At 43.9% G+C, this 17,009-nt stretch overlaps 1 protein-coding gene across 1 annotated transcript; it reads left to right on the top strand.

Moving 5' to 3' along the window:
* Nucleotides 1-129: 129 nt before the first annotated feature.
* zzz3 (zinc finger, ZZ-type containing 3) lies at nucleotides 130-17,005 on the top strand (the record flags this gene model as incomplete). Its single annotated transcript, XM_071206399.1, is given in 6 exon segments — nucleotides 130-255; nucleotides 1,248-1,305; nucleotides 6,930-7,768; nucleotides 7,770-8,626; nucleotides 11,755-11,893; nucleotides 16,862-17,005. Coding segments are annotated over 4 exon segments (1,914 nt in total), but the record flags the coding sequence as incomplete, so codon positions are not given.
* Nucleotides 17,006-17,009: the final 4 nt, after the last annotated feature.

Here is a 17,009-nt window from a genome sequence, read left to right on the forward strand (position 1 = left end):
AAGGATAAATATAAAAGAAAAGTAAATTATACTGTGTTTTCCATTATAGAAAAACTGTCAATAAATAATGGTTAAATAAACGAGGGGACCTCGAGAAGAGTTGCCCGGTTGCTCTCTCGGCAGGGCAGAAATGTACAGTACAGTGTTGCGTTTTGAGAGCGCGGTTGAGTCGGCTCACACCCCTCACACCCCGACTAGTTGACTGGATTGAAAACATGGCTGCGGCCGAACGTGCAGCAAATTTACGGAAGTGAGGTATGTGTAATTCTTAAGCTACAAACGCTATTTAGAAGTATGCCTGCAGTTCGCTGCTTGTATTACAACAAAACCTTAATTTATTGACCCTCCAAAAATGTCTTACCGGCATTGTTCGCAGTACACAAATACATCGGCAAAGTTATGCGCGGAACAATCAGCTAGCCTGGCTAGCTTCTACTCGGCTGCAGCAGCTAGCCGTGGTTAGCTGCTAACTGGTTACTAACTACCGTTATAGCACTGCTGTTAATCATGTCGCTTCTGTCGGTGTGTGAACTGGAAACCTCGGTGTAATACAATGTTAGTAGAGAACCCCTCCATTGGTTTGTGTATCATTGGTGGACTTAATGACTGTATCAGTTGTCGGGCTAGTTTAGCTAGCATGTTAGTGTCGCTCTCTCAGGGGCTAACAAACCGCCACGATTCTTCACTGCACGATGCAGTTTATGGGATAACTAGCAGAGGTTACATTAGCCAACTTGGCTAACTAGTCGTTCATGAGAAGAACAAAACAGGCTTGAATACTGTTGTGTACTTGTTAGTTGGGTGTCACGGGAAGCGTGTCGGATAATATGTGAATTTCACGGGTGCAACAGTCTGCAGTTTGGTGTCTCAAGCGTTAATGTGATATATTTAGCCCTGGGAGCTAACGGTAAGTTAGTTAGCTAAGGCTAGTCCGTTAAACAGCAAGCTAACGTCCAGGTTCGTCAACGCTCGCTTGGAAGTTGTTTGCTAACGTGTAGCCTGCTGCCCAGCTTCATGAACTGACTGTTTTGGTCTTTAGCCCAAACTTAAGAGTTCACCTGCTGTAAACTAGTGTTAACCCAGCCGACGGCACATGCAGCTGCTGCGCTGTCTAGTCTCCGGATTAACAGCATTCAACTTTTTAGACATTTATCTCTCGGCAGCTGATGAGCTGGGATGTTGTGATTTGAGCGTTTCTTTTCGTTATGTAAACCAACAACACTTCGTGGATTTTGTGTTGCCAATAGGCTCTGTGGAAGTGTTGAACTACAGGTCAACAACCGAGATGAACTGCCCAACTAAACGGTAAACCGGCTCAAAGCTTGCTCCTCTCTCCTAAAAGCAATTGCTCAGCCTAAACTCAAGTGTTAGCTTAGCTGCCTCTCCAACAATAGTGTTCATCACACTGAGCTAGTAAGGTGTGTTGTAACTTGTGTATGTGTGTGTTTGCTTATGATTAACTGGGTTTTATAGCCATAAAATGTTGTTGATAGAAAATGACCCGTGTGTAAGTCCTGGTCTGTCATGATAATAGTAAAGTAATCCGCACGTGTTAACATAACTTCACCTAACACACGCTTAGTGAAGTACAGGAAGTGGTTTGATTGAGAATTACAATCACACATGGGTACTGTCTGTCTCAGTAGCTGCACCCACTCATAACATATTCAGGCAATGACACCTTCAACATTCATGTTTAAACTGCTGCCTATGAGCATACGCTGTCCTTGTCAGGATCAGCAGTTATACATGGCAAAGTACGTACATGTGACTCAGGTCTTTTGGTGCTCTTAATGTACATACATAGAAAACACAAGAAAAATAAAGCTGGGCAAAAGCTAAACAATAACCATGTGGCTACTGTGCACAGATATAACTATGCTTAAACCATGTATTAATGAGCAATAACATGACATTTATAATCAAAACATTGTGGTGAGACTGATGCACTTGCTCAAGAGCTATTTTGCAACTATTAGAGAGTATCCCTTGTTGTTCTATTGGATTTTGGGATGGAAATCAGTAACAGGAACAATATATGTTTTTTGTTATGTTTTATGATCTCAAACAACCCAGTTAGAAAGTAGCTCAAAGCTAAATCCGGCATATTTACACTTGGCACATTTATTGTTTTAAGTGTTCCTTAATGTGCAATGCACCGCCCTTCATTTTTTTAAACGGCATCATGTAAGTTGCGGCGACAGGGGTCCACAGTTTCCCCGCAGCGAGGCTCCCCCCGCCCTCCCGTAGACCGTTCACGAGCTCAGTCACTTCATAACACCAAAGATGGATCGCGGTGAACGCTCGAAACGCTCTGAAGTGAGGCTCCACTACACTAAAAAAGAAAAAGACAAGGATGTAAAGCCTGTTAATAGCTTGCCACAGGCATAGCTCAGTTAAAATAAAGCACAGCTATTGTGCAACACATTTGTATTGCATGTATATTTTTTATTTGTGAAAATGTCAGTTAAAGCTTAAAAAAATAAAGATATTTTTGTTATCTAAACGTTTGACCTCTTTCTTTTACAATTTTGGAATTGAAACGGGGAATCGATAAGAACCGCAATCGATAAGCAGAATCGGAATCGATACATTTCAAACGATACCCATCCCTAGTAAAGTGTGTCGCCAATGTAACCGGTTAAACCTCAAAGTGGCGATGAGGTCTTAAAATGTATGGAAAGGGTCTTTAAAAAGGTCAGGATTCCTGCATATACCCTGCTACTGGAAATTGCCCCTTTGCCGACTTAAACATTTTTAAACTCTTCTACTACAAAATGCTAAAACAGTTTCTGTCAGGTGTACTTGCTGTGTTGAGATGTTTTCCTTGAAAAGGCAGGGATAGTTTTAAACGTGCTCTTATATTTTTGAATAGAAGTTATCACAGTCAAATGTTTATATGCGAGACAAAATAAACACACAAAGGACCTTTGTGTTTTGTAACTGTCGACTGTCACATACCCAGCAGTAAAGTGAAAACACAAATCAAAGCTGCTCTGTGGTCTGAAGCACTTATTCACAACCCTTTTGGCTTTTGACCCCTATAAAACAAAGCAATGTCTGTCTGTGACCTCTTGTCCGACATTATGGCCTTATTTTTAACATGATTTATGAATAGTCTACCAAAACAATCCTATTTTTATTTGAATAACCTTTTATAGGGGTACAAATAGTTAAAACGCGCACTATTATATGGGGGAATTTAAAGAAGAAAACTGTGTAAAAAAAAAAAATAATTTCCCAGGATTTCAACCAGTGGCCAACAGCATCTATTTCTTTTACGTTTATTACTGAAGCTGTGATTCGAATTGATTCTGATTCACGATAGCCAATAAAACTAAGTTTAAGAAAAATGATAGCCAGTTTTTTAATTGTTTCCCTAAATGAAAAGTTCTTGTACTTTAAGAGTTTGGACTTAAAAGAAACAGGCCTTTTTTAAAACTCTTTATTTTATGACATATCTCGCATAACGCATCATTCTTTAAAATGCCTTTGAGCCTACTCTTAGAACAGGTATTTGGATTAAAGTAATAACTTGCTTGCCATTGTTTCATGGAAAGCTTATTGTGATGTTTCTCTGACAGGCACCTGAAGGCAGCATCAGTTGTTTATGAATGGCTTTGTCAGCTGTGAAAACAATGTGTGGATTATCGGGACAAGGACGTGTTGACAAATGTTTCATAAAGCCGTCCGGTAACCCCCTGATCATTTAAAAATAATGATTAGTTAACTGGTTTTTGACAGCAGGTCAGATGAGCAGACTTAATTTGTTTAGTCGATTCTGAGTCTAATGGTGAGTGCTCAGTCTGAATGACCCCCCCCCCCCCAGCTGCTCCCCCCTTTCTGTTTTTCTTTCTCTCTTATTTTATGCATGGCCAAATCACATTAGCTTTCTCAGCTGGAGTCTTTAGCGGAGTGTGAGTAATTTGCGCATGTGGTAGTGCTTGTTCCAGGTGACTATTATGTTTGCCCCCTGAAGGAATATTATCATATTATCAAAGTGTTCTTGTTGTTGCGTTAGCTTAGCACAGTGAGGAGCTTTTAAAACGCATCTCTGTTGTGACAGGGCCACAGATTCATGTACTTGAGAAGAATATAAATAAGCACCACGTCCACATCGTTAATGGCTGTGATCTATTCTCTAATTTGTCATTTTCTGCAAAAGGACACCAAGTGAGATCATATTCCACTGAGTCACTTTATAATGACCTTTACCACGTTACATTTTTTATTGTCATCTGTTGTTTGATTGAGTTATTTTTGCCTCGAGGATATTTGTTGCGAGTTGTTTTTGCTCGAGCAAAACCAATCTTCATGAACACCATTAGGAGACCCCACAGCTGATCTGCAGCTACTCAGGAGGAATATATATGAAGCAGATTCGTGTATGTTTTTTATTTAAAGTCCTTGAGCTTGAGGATTGCAGTCTCACGCTGGGGAGGTGTTTATTCAATGTCTTCGTGAAGCCGAAAACAATATTTGACGTGAAGTCTCCACTGACAGCAGGGGGAAGGATGTTGTTACAGAACGGTGGAGAAGGCTCCTGTCAAAGCAGTTGGTATTAACTCTGAAGAGTAACGAAGCAAGGGACGAAGGAAACCGCCAACCTTTGACCTGGGACATGAGGAGGGTAGCATTACCTTCAGGTCTGGACCATTTGGAGTATGCCTCTTGAAAGGAAAGTGCAATGGCTAAGCTGGTGATGGCGTAATCCTTAAGAGCAGGGTTTTGTTAGAAAATATGTTTATTTCCTTTCAATGTCCCAGACAGATGGGAAAAGAAACCGGAGACACGCATTATTTTTCAGTAATTGAAACGGCCTTGGCTCTCAGAGGGCCCTCCTACCTTGTAATGAGAAATCTACTGCAGTTTTTTAGTCACAACATATTAGCTTTGATACATTGATTTGCATCTGCTTCACCTTTATGCAATGGATAGAATCAAAGTACTACAACACTGTATACGCTTTATAACAATTGTATAAGCTTATAATACGCTAAGTGAATCAAGTTGCCTCGATAGCAACAGTGGTTTCATTTTGAGAAAAGCAAAGGAGTGAAATTACAGTGAATTGTGTTTGCTTGAAGGCTACCTGGTATTTGTGGGTTATTTAGGATACAATACGTTTTCCAGAATTGATTACCTATCAGCATACCTGGTAGCATTATGTTTTATTTCCCCTGGTTACGCTGTAAGCCACTGCATTTTGGTCCAGATGCACAGAGGTGCACTTCGTCCGTGGAATACCTCAGGCGAATCTTTGTTGTGCCTTTTCTTTTTGCCTCAGGGGTTTAGAGCATCACAATCAACTTCCTGTGGTTGTCCAAACTCTAAGCCTGTAAAGATTTGTGTAGGATTGTTGTTGTTGTTGGAGCTTTTCCATGTTAGTACATTTAGCTAAATGCTGGAAGGATTGCAGCCCGTTGGTCGTCTGGCACCTGCTATTCAGAGAGAAACAGTCTGCCGTGTGAGATGGCACACCTGTTGTCTCTGTAAGTAATACAGTGTTGCTTCTGTGTCAGAAATCAGTCAACATTATCTATTCTTTGTGTGACGGAACAAGCAGTAAGCTGTGCGGGGAGGGGATAAATATGCCCTCAATAAAACATATTTACGCATTTGATTTCGATGCAGGTATTTTACTCTTTTTTTTTTTACAAGTCATCTGCTTGACAGCTTCAGGGCTTTTCCTTGTTTCAAATGCTCGCTGCGCGGCCGTCACCTTTATCTCCCGAGTTACCAAGCACATACAAATGAGATTCAAGCTGTGACATTTGTGAAATGAAAAGACACTGTGATCGGTGTTGTAGGCTAAATGGAAGATCGGACCTTTTTTAATGATTATTTTGCAGGCTATAGTATGGGTTAGTTACTTTATTAGTTACTAAATTATAAAAGTAACTACTAACAAGTTACTTTACTTTAAAAATAATAACAATACAATTGAAAATGAAATGCTTTCACTGGTATTTTGCGGACTAGTTCTCTGAAGGCAACAGACTCGACCGTTGCGATGGGCCGCATGTCCTCAACAACATACCTGGCAATCGATCTGTTTAGTTGACTCAGGGTGACATGTGGCGATTTAAAAAAGATCGTTTTTTGGCTGTTGAGATGGTGTTGCTCCACCTGGGTCACTGCCGGAGGTTGAGGCGGTGGGGTCTTTGGCGACGAGTTTTATAGCCCCATGTACATTACTTAGGTGCTTCAAGAGATTGGCATTGCTGTTATTCGACAATGCTTTCTGTCCTGCACACAGTTTACATTTTACCGTAATATTTTTTGCGTCCTTTATCCCCACAAATTGAAAATAGTGGTTATATTTCCAAGTTGCAAATGCGCTTACTTTGTAACGCGTTAGTCCCAACACTGCACATAATACATTTTTTGTTACATTATTTATCAACCCATTTATAGAGCAACAATCTTCCAGTATCTGACACAATCTATCCTGTATTTGAGGCACTGTAATATCTTAAATGGCTGTTTCCTTGCAGCAGTATATATGAGCTGCAATGTTTCCCAAATAGATGCTAGAGAAAGAACAGTCAAAAAATGAGATGTCTTTATTGCGTAATGTTTTGTCTCTTTTTACTTTCTTCCGCACGGACCTGTAATAAGACATCTACCTTTGCCCGTGGACAGAAGGGGTTGCTTAGCTACAATGACAGGATAAATCAATACTCTCTGGTGTGAGCTGAGCAATGACCCAGGCCATATTTAACAAAGGCCTACCGGTGAACGCTTTTGTTTGAAACGCCCAGAGTTCCATTCATGACTTCATTTTTAGCATGCTTAGCAAGAGGCACCAATCAAACGTATAGTTGTTGCAAAGGTGGTGTCGTGATGTCTTAATTCAGCTGTAAATATTTGCTTTCTTCAGTCGTGTTTTGGACCTAATGTAATGCATGTATCTGTTTGTTTTGCAGGTGCCCACATTCTGCTGCAGAGGAGAGAGCACCAGGATGAGGAGACTGTAGGCACCCGCCGTAGTATGGCCGCGTCCCGTTCCTCGCGTGTCACAAGGTCGTCAGTGGGGCTCAATGGATTGGATGAGAACTTTTGTGGTCGAACCCTCAGGAACCGCAGCATCGCCCAGACGGAGGACACCTCGGTTTCTCCGCTGCCAAGGGCCCGCTCGCCCAAGAAGAAGCAGGACGGCAAGCAGGAGTCGAAACAGGACAGCAAACAAGACGTTAAGCAGGACGTTAAACAGGACTCGCAGCAGGACACCAAGTACGAGGCAAAGCAGGACGCTCAGCAGGATGGCCAGCAACAGGCCTTGTTGCAGGAAAAGTTGACTGACTCGAATGCTTCTCCGGCTGAGGCGGAGCAATGGAACAGCACCAGGAAACGGAGCGTATCCTGTTTAGAAAAAGACATTAGTCCTGAGAAGTCGGAGAACTGTGACAGAGGGAAGGGCTCGCGGGACGCCTGTTCTCAAATCAAAAGGGCCAAGCGGTGCTCCCGATCCGCAGAGTCTCAGGGACACGACGAGGACTCCGAGCCTCTCACATCTGACAGTCCAGTGTCTGTCCCGGAGCCTAGCAAGGACAACAGTTGTGAGGATTTCCCCAGCCAAAACTCTTCTCCGGCCTCACCTGTCCACATTCAAGAGGAAGGTGAGCCGACGGCGGGGAAGGCAGAGGATGGACACGAGGAGTGTGACGGGGCAACTCGGCCCCCCAATGCTCACAAGGCCTCCAATGGACTCGAGAAGAATAAAGCAGAGGAACCCAGCGCACTCACTGAAGAGCCGAGTGCGACCCCCCCCCCCTGTCTCCAACACCCCGTTGCTGCTTAACGGCAGTCAGACGGCAGCTCCCTCACCCCCCCACCCCGCTGTGCCTTGTAGAAACTCTGTCCCTCTGCAGGTGGAGGTCTCTGGCTCAGGGGAGTCGCCAGCCTCGCCTGCACCAACGTTTGTTCCAATGGACCCTGTCCCCGAGTTGATAGTGGCTAAGGAGGAGGAGGTGGAGGAGGTGGAGGTGGACGTGGTGGGGGAGCCGTTGTGTGTCTCTCACGAGGAGCAGGTGATCGAGACGGAGAACGACACCAACGGCCGGCCACTAACACCGCTTCAGGAAGCCACTGCCTCCACCTCCTCCACTAACATGAACATTAGTCCAATCAACAACAACAACAACAGCAACTCAGGAGAAACGACACCCCCTCTAGCAACAACCCCCTCCCCCACAGAGCCCGGGTACAACCCCTCAGTATCCAGCACGCCCCCCGCTTTCACAGAGCTCTATGAACACAGATACACCCTGCGGACTTCACCCAGGAGGGCAGCCACTGGTGGCAAGGCCTCCTCCTCCAAGCTCAGCTCTCCTCCTCGAGACAATGGTCCCCTGAAGGAAGAGGGGGAGGTGGAGCTGCAGGAGGAGGCCTGCCCTATGGTGGAGGAACCTGCGCCCTCAGGCTCTGTGGGCCCCTCTTGTGAAGGGCCGGTCTCCATGGCTGAGGACATTGTGGCCGTGGTGGCTAAAGAGGAGGACCAAAGCAGGGAGGTGACGAGGAGCCAGCCTGCTGAGGAGGAGGAGGAAGAGGAGGAGGAAGAGGAGGAGGAGCCAGATGTGTATTACTTTGAATCGGACCACCTGGCTCTGAAACACAACAAAGAGTATGTAGGAGCTCCCCGGGGATTATGCTCTCTCCTGCTCGGTCATGGCAAAAATCATAATCTCCATTATTTGGGTCAATAATTGATATCACGATTATTAAGAACGATTATCCGTTTACTTTGAAAACATCAATTTATTGGATAATTATTTTTTTAACAGTATGTTTTTATCAGTTGATTACCCTGAACTTTAAGTAGAACTAAACTGAAAAGCCAATTTAAAAAAAAAAAAAAAAGTAATAATAATACAAAAATAATCGTTTTATTTCGATTACTTGTTTTCGTAATCGTTGCAAGCCATAATCGTAATTGCGAAAAATACGATTAATTGAGCAGCCCAACTCTCTCACACATGTTGATCTCTGTGGTCGTTCTGCTCTTTGGCTTTGAAGGAAGTCACTTCCGAGTTAATGAGGATTTGTTTGTGTTAAAAATGTGTTTTTAAAAGTGTTTTAGGGAAGCAGTTTATGTACTTTGACTATGCTTGTATTTGTATTTATCATTAGAAGTGAATGATTCTGAACCGCCCCTCAGGTTGGTTACGGGCTATTTCCTACTATATTTGAACAATATTACATTTATAATACATTAAGAGAACTTAAGAGATGTTAAATGTTCTTATTCCACAAGACAAAAGCCCAAATTAGATTCTTTCCCGCCCCTCTGATCTCTTCGATGTCTCTGACTGTTGACAGTGTTGTACTTATTGTTCTTGACCTTCTTCTTCTTCTTCTTCTTCTTCTTCTTCTTCTTCTTCTTCTTCTTCTTCTTCTTCTTCTTCTTCTTCTTCTTCTTCTTCTTCTTCTTCTTCTTCTTCTTCTTCTTCTTCTTCTTCTTCTTCTTCTTCTTCTTCTTCTTCTTCTTCTTCTTCTTCTTCTTCTTCTTCTTCTTCTTCTTCTTCTTCTTCTTCTTCTTCTTCTTCTGAGAGGAAGCAGCACGTATAAGTGTTATGAGGTTGTTTGGCAGCAACGCATGTTTCATTATCTCAGTTATTTGTAGTTTCTCAGCGAGCATCCAACTATAGCTCCCGTGTTTCTCAGGTTTTACACTTCGTAAGCGTTTCATTTCCACCTTCTATCTCGAGCTGTGATTGTGTGAACTTGCTGCCAGTTGCCCGCTTTCCATATCCTAGGGAGGTTGGATTTGAAAAGGACTCTGCTGATTGCCTCGGACCCGTCTGTTAGCAGTGCGATGAGCTGTTTGACAGGAAAAGGGTTCCTCGGTGTGGGGCTTGCTCCTAGTCGTCAAACAGGATGGGATGTTTATGATGGTGGACAGGTCCCATGCTGAGCTCCTTCAGGATGTATCTTCAGAGGAGGGGGGGGTGCAGCAGCTGAGGTCCCTTTGTCTTTGACACCGATATTAGTCAATGTGTTGCATATGGAGACTGGCTTCAGAGTAAGATTTCACTGCTCTCCGATTCCAAGTTTCTGTGACGTGCCAAGTTTTAGTTTCTGCTGAGCGAGGAGTATTTGAAGGATCAATGCAGCAAGGAGTCATTTCTAAGGGAGCATGACTCGGCATTTTAGGGTTTGCTGAATATGGAGAATTGAAATGGACATGGCTTTTATTTTCGTGGTGCAGTTTTGTCCATCTGGACACAGTCCCCTCGACTGATTTCAAGCATCTCCTTTATGCGAGCCAGCTTCTTATTTGTACCCTGTGGTGTTCAGTGGTATTGGGGCCCAGCAGGTGGCAATGGTACGCCAGCTTTCTCCTCGGACACCTGGCGGGAGTCCAGAGAGCGGCGAAGCTGCGCCAAGTCCTCCTCACTTCCTGTAAGCAGATTAATACACACACGGATCGTCTGTTCATCTGAGGAAGGCGGCATGCTTGCTGTTTTCTTTTGCAGACATCTTGCGTTTGAGTCAGAGTGACTGTCGTGCAGGAAATGTGCAGTAGTGGCTGCGGGGACAGATCTACAGCTTTACCGCACCCAGTGATGCAGAAGGAGGTCAGCAGAGCGGCACCTCGTGCAAAAGGGTGGCGTCTGTATCTAATGAAAGGATATGAGGTCAAGCACCGGTGACTTGTTTGAATGTTTTGCTCACAGGAGTTTCAAACCACAGCAGCTGTTGAATACATTCTGTCTTGTGCATTGATTTTCATTCATGTCCTGTTAGGGGGGGTTGATCCACTCTGAGCACTCGCATTAGGTTATAGCCATGTAGTAAACTGTCAGTAGTCAGTAGCACACTTAGTCACTGACAGCTCAGAGGGTGTGAGAGGAAAGGTCAGACTTGTAAAGCGTGGACGGCTCCTCAAGCGCCGCAAAACCCAGTGTTTGACACGCAAAGGTTTCGCTGTTGCTATGAAGACTGAGCTCGGTTACCGAGCAGTGGTTTAAGTGCATCTCCTCCTCCCCTTGAACTTTCACTTACCTTCTGCAGTTGCAATAGATGAGTTGATTATTTGCTAAAGGAGCAGCTGGTTTGAGACATATTTTCTTTGCAAACTAAATGCCTTTTTTAAATGCGTATTTTGCAAAATAAGTGGAAAGGATTGGAGACGGTTTCATTTCTTGTGCAATGACTCGAAGCAAGGAGCAGTGCTTCCGTCGTATGGATACTGATCTTGTTTTGGTTAAGCCATCAACAATTCATTTATATAGTGATGTAAAACCACATCTCCCTATTTATTTATTTTAAATATTATTTAGAAAGGATCTGTTTGGAATCCTTTAAAATCTGCACATTCTCTCCATCTGCTGAATGACTTGCCAAGGTTGACTTTTGTTTGGGTTTGTGATTTTAGTTTTCTTTTGTTCTCTTTGCTAACCCTACCCGGCTTCAGCCATAGCCACAAAGCGTCAAACACATCATTCTGGATAACATACTATTACTCGCTGCTTGGAAACGCTTCCTCTGGGACCGACATACAAACAGACAACCTTCTCACTGATGGTCTCGTTTGCAGATATAGGTCATTTTCAGGCATCCATGTTAAAATGAGACCTTTTATTTTACAACCAGTTGGTGTAGTCGCTTTCAGCCCCTGCTCCACGGTTGAATTATGCATCGTCTGGGGGCTAAGAGTTTGATGCACTGCAGCATTGCGAGTGTCAGGTTGAATGATGTGAGCCGTCCCTCCCCCCCACTGTTGTCTAACCGGGCTCTCCTGCGTCTCAGTTACCAGAGGCTGCTGCAGACCATCGGGGTCCTCGAGGCCCAGCGAACACAGGCCATCCTGGACCTGGAGACGTTGGCGCGGCAACAGAGGGAGGCGCTCGCCGATCCCATCAGCTTTGTGGAGCAGCTGCAGAAACGGGTAACTAAACGGCAAAGTTTGAATAGCTATTAAAGGTCACCTCTTGTGCAAAATCCACTTCTTCATGTCTCTTCTACATCAACATGTGTCCCCTCTTCTTCATGTCTCTTCTACATCAACATGTGTCCCCTCTTCTTCATGTCTCTTCTACATCAACATGTGTCCCCTCTTGTTCATGTCTCTTCTACATCACCATGTGTCCCCTCTTCTTCCATGTCTCTTCTACATCAACATGTGTCCCCTCTTCTTCATGTCTCTTCTACATCAACATGTGTCCCCTCTTCTTCATGTCTCTTCTACATCAACATGTGTCCCCTCTTCTTCATGTCTCTTCTACATCAACATGTGTCCCCTCTTGTTCATGTCTCTTCTACATCAACATGTGTCCCCTCTTCTCCATGTCTCTTCTACATCAACATGTGTCCCCTCTTGTTCATGTCTCTTCTACATCAACATGTGTCCCCTCTTCTCCATGTCTCTTCTACATCAACATGTGTCCCCTCTTCTCCATGTCTCTTCTACATCAACATGTGTCCCCTCTTCTCCATGTCTCTTCTACATCAACATGTGTCCCCTCTTCTTCCTGTCTCTTCTACATCAACATGTGTCCCCTCTTCTCCATGTCTCTTCTACATCAACATGTGTCCCCTCTTCTTCATGTCTCTTCTACATCAACATGTGTCCCCTCTTCTCCATGTCTCTTCTACATCAACATGTGTCCCCTCTTGTTCATGTCTCTTCTACATCAACATGTGTCCCCTCTTCTCCATGTCTCTTCTACATCAACATGTGTCCCCTCTTCTCCATGTCTCTTCTACATCAACATGTGTCCCCTCTTCTCCATGTCTCTTCTACATCAACATGTGTCCCCTCTTCTTCCTGTCTCTTCTACATCAACATGTGTCCCCTCTTCTCCATGTCTCTTCTACATCAACATGTGTCCCCTCTTCTCCATGTCTCTTCTACATCAACATGTGTCCCCTGTTGTTCATGTCTCTTCTACATCAACATGTGTCCCCTCTTCTCCATGTCTCTTCTACATCAACATGTGTCCCCTCTTGTTCATGTCTCTTCTACATCAACATGTGTCCCCTCTTCTCCATGTCTCTTCTACATCAACATGTGTCCCCTCTTCTCCATGTCTCTTCTACATCAACATGTGTCCCCTCTTCTTCCTGTCTCTTCTACATCAACATGTGTCCCCTCTTCTCCATGTCTCTTCTACATCAACATGTGTCCCCTCTTGTTCATGTCTCTTCTACATCAACATGTGTCCCCTCTTCTTCATGTCTCTTCTACATCAACATGTGTCCCCTCTTCTTCATGTCTCTTCTACATCAACATGTGCCCCCTCTTGTTCATGTCTCTTCTACATCAACATGTGTCCCCTCTTCTTCATGTCTCTTCTACATCAACATGTGTCCCCTCTTCTTCATGTCTCTTCTACATCAACATGTGTCCCCTCTTGTTCATGTCTCTTCTACATCAACATGTGTCCCCTCTTCTTCATGTCTCTTCTACATCAACATGTGTCCCCTCTTCTTCATGTCTCTTCTACATCAACATGTGTCCCCTCTTGTTCATGTCTCTTCTACATCAACATGTGTCCCCTCTTCTTCATGTCTCTTCTACATCACCATGTGTCCCCTCTTCTTCATCACCATGTGTCCCCTCTTCTTCATGTCTCTTCTACATCAACATGTGTCCCCTCTTCTTCATGTCTCTTCTACATCAACATGTGTCCCCTCTTCTTCATGTCTCTTCTACATCAACACGTGTCCCCTCTTCTTCATGTCTCTTCTACATCAACATGTGTCCCCTCTTCTCCTGTCTCTTCTACATCAACATGTGTTCCCTCTTCTCCATGTCTCTTCTACATCAACATGTGTCCCCTCTTCTTCATGTCTCTTCTACATCAACATGTGTCCCCTCTTCTTCATGTCTCTTCTACATCAACATGTGTCCTCTCTTCTCCATGTCTCTTCTACATCAACATGTGTCCCCTCTTCTTCACGTCTCTTCTACATCAACATGTGTCCCCTCTTCTTCACGTCTCTTCTACATCAACATGTGTCCCCTCTTCTTCATGTCTCTTCTACATCAACATGTGTCGCCTCTTCTTCATGTCTCTTCTACATCCACATGTGTCCCCTCTTCTTCATGTCTCTTCTACATCAACATGTGTTCCCTCTTCTCCATGTCTCTTCTACATCAACATGTGTCCCCTCTTCTTCATGTCTCTTCTACATCACCATGTGTCCCCTCTTCTTCATGTCTCTTCTACATCAACATGTGTCCCCTCTTCTCCATGTCTCCTCTACATCAACATGTGTCCCCTCTTCTTCATGTCTCTTCTACATCAACATGTGTCCCCTCTTCTTCATGTCTCTTCTACATCAACATGTGTCCCCTCTTCTTCATGTCTCTTCTACATCAACATGTGTCCCTCTCTTCTCCATGTCTCTTCTACATCAACATGTGTCCCCTCTTCTTCACTATCTCTTCTACATCAACATGTGTCCCCTCTTCTTCATGTCTCTTCTACATCAACATGTGTCCCCCTCTTCTCCATGTCTCTTCTACATCAACATGTGTCCCCTCTTGTTCATGTCTCTTCTACATCAACATGTGTCCCCTCTTCTTCATGTCTCTTCTACATCAACATGTGTCCCCTCTTGTTCATGTCTCTTCTACATCAACATGTGTCCCCTCTTCTTCATGTCTCTTCTACATCACCATGTGTCCCCTCTTCTTCATCACCATGTGTCCCCTCTTCTTCATGTCTCTTCTACATCAACATGTGTCCCCTCTTCTTCATGTCTCTTCTACATCAACATGTGTCCCCTCTCTTCATGTCTCTTCTACATCAACACGTGTCCCCTCTTCTTCATGTCTCTTCTACATCAACATGTGTCCCCTCTTCTTCCTGTCTCTTCTACATCAACATGTGTTCCCCTCTTCTCCATGTCTCTTCTACATCAACATGTGTCCCCCTCTTCTTCATGTCTCTTCTACATCAACATGTGTCCCCTCTTCTTCATGTCTCTTCTACATCAACATGTGTCCCTCTCTTCTCCATGTCTCTTCTACATCAACATGTGTCCCCTCTTCTTCACGTCTCTTCTACATCAACATGTGTCCCCTCTTCTTCATGTCTCTTCTACATCAACATGTGTTCCCTCTTCTCCATGTCTCTTCTACATCAACATGTGTCGCCTCTTCTTCATGTCTCTTCTACATCCACATGTGTCCCCTCTTCTTCATGTCTCTTCTACATCAACCATGTGTCCCTCTTCTCCATGTCTCTTACATCAACATGTGTCCCCTCTTCTTCATGTCTCTTCTACATCACCATGTGTCCCCTCTTCTTCATGTCTCTTCTACATCAACATGTGTCCCCTCTTCTCCATGTCTCCTCTACATCAACATGTGTCCCCTCTTCTTCATGTCTCTTCTACATCAACATGTGTCCCCTCTTCTTCATGTCTCTTCTACATCAACATGTGTTCCCTCTTCTCCATGTCTCTTCTACATCAACATGTGTCCCCTCTTCTTCATGTCTCTTCTACATCAACATGTGTCCCCTCTTCTTCATGTCTCTTCTACATCAACATGTGTTCCTCTCTTCTCCATGTCTCTCTACATCAATGTGTCCCCTCTTCTTCACTGTCTCTTCTACATCAACATGTGTCCCCTCTTCTTCATGTCTCTTCTACATCACCATGTGTCCCCTCTTCTTCATGTCTCTTCTACATCAACATGTGTCCCCTCTTCTTCATGTCTCTTCTACATCAACATGTGTCCCCTCTTCTTCATGTCTCTTCTACATCAACATGTGTCCCCTCTGTGGAAAGAGACTCTGAAAGTTTCAGGCACAAAGATTCTCTCTCTTTTCGTCCTGATCCATTTCTATAAAAACCTGTCTGAAAATGAGCTGATCAGATTTTGGCCACTTTATGATGTCATAACGTTGTTTTGGCTTGTGTAACCATTAGCCAATCAGCAACCAAGGTAACCCCCCCCCCCACCTTATCACCTGAATCTCCTCCTAGAGCTCCATGGTGTTCTTCTTAACCAAATCTCTCTCAGAGGGGCGTGGGGAGGGGCTCCTTATTTTCATCTGAAGTAACAGACAGAGAATCAGCACTTTTGAAACAGGGCTGAAACAGAGGGGATTATGGGTAATGCTGCAGTGATCTGTTCAGAGAAATGATTTGTATATATCTGAGAGCTGTAATATATTGATGAAAAACAGTATAATAGAGGACCTTTCTAAAGGAGTTCTTGTTCTTAGGTTCTGAGCCTGAGGGATACCTGGCTGCTTGAAACGCTGCTTGAATAAATATTTGGGAGCTTTTTATAATTCACTGCAGACCACTTCTCCTTTTCCACTGTATGACTCAGATTCTGTTCCGCACGTGTTCACAACTGAGACAGGATGTGCAGACTGTCCACCTTTCTCTCTAGATCTTTCCGAATGCTCATGAATAAAATATGAAGGGAAATGAATTCGTGCATTTGTCCACTCATGTAAATGCAAACACTGAACACAATCGGAACACCTGCTGCACATGTTGAAGCGACGACCTGCTTAAATGTTATAGTCACTCATTAGCGTATGGTAATTTGTGTGCAGAGAGAAGATACCGTGCATTCAAACAAAAGAAAAGCAAGTCTTGAAAAGCTCAGCATAAAGTCGGCAACCCAGTCTTTTGAATACAGATTTATAAATCACTAGAAGACAGACATCCGTGCTAACTTGATTTACGGTAAGCAATGCCTGGCGTTTGTGTATCAGTACAGAACATGGTTAACGAAAGTAGAAAATGTCCCAAAACACAAGCACTTGTCTTCGTGTTTGCTTCTCATACATCGTCACATGTTCAACCTTGAAGCAGGAAAGTTTAAGAAGTTAAAATGTGTTTTTTGTTATTTGTTAATGGATTTGAACCTTCTTGTGTCCCTCAGGTTAATTTGGGCTTGCCGCGTCCTCAGCGAGTCGTGCAGCTCCCTGACATCGGATGGGATCAGTACACCTCAGGCCTCAGCGACTTTGAGAGAGAGTTCTGCGACAAGAAGCGCACAACCAGGCGGCTAAAGCTGATCTTTGACCAAG

Source organism: Pseudochaenichthys georgianus, chromosome 17, assembly GCF_902827115.2.
Source record: "Pseudochaenichthys georgianus chromosome 17, fPseGeo1.2, whole genome shotgun sequence".
NCBI classification, from domain to species: Eukaryota; Metazoa; Chordata; class Actinopteri; order Perciformes; family Channichthyidae; genus Pseudochaenichthys; species Pseudochaenichthys georgianus.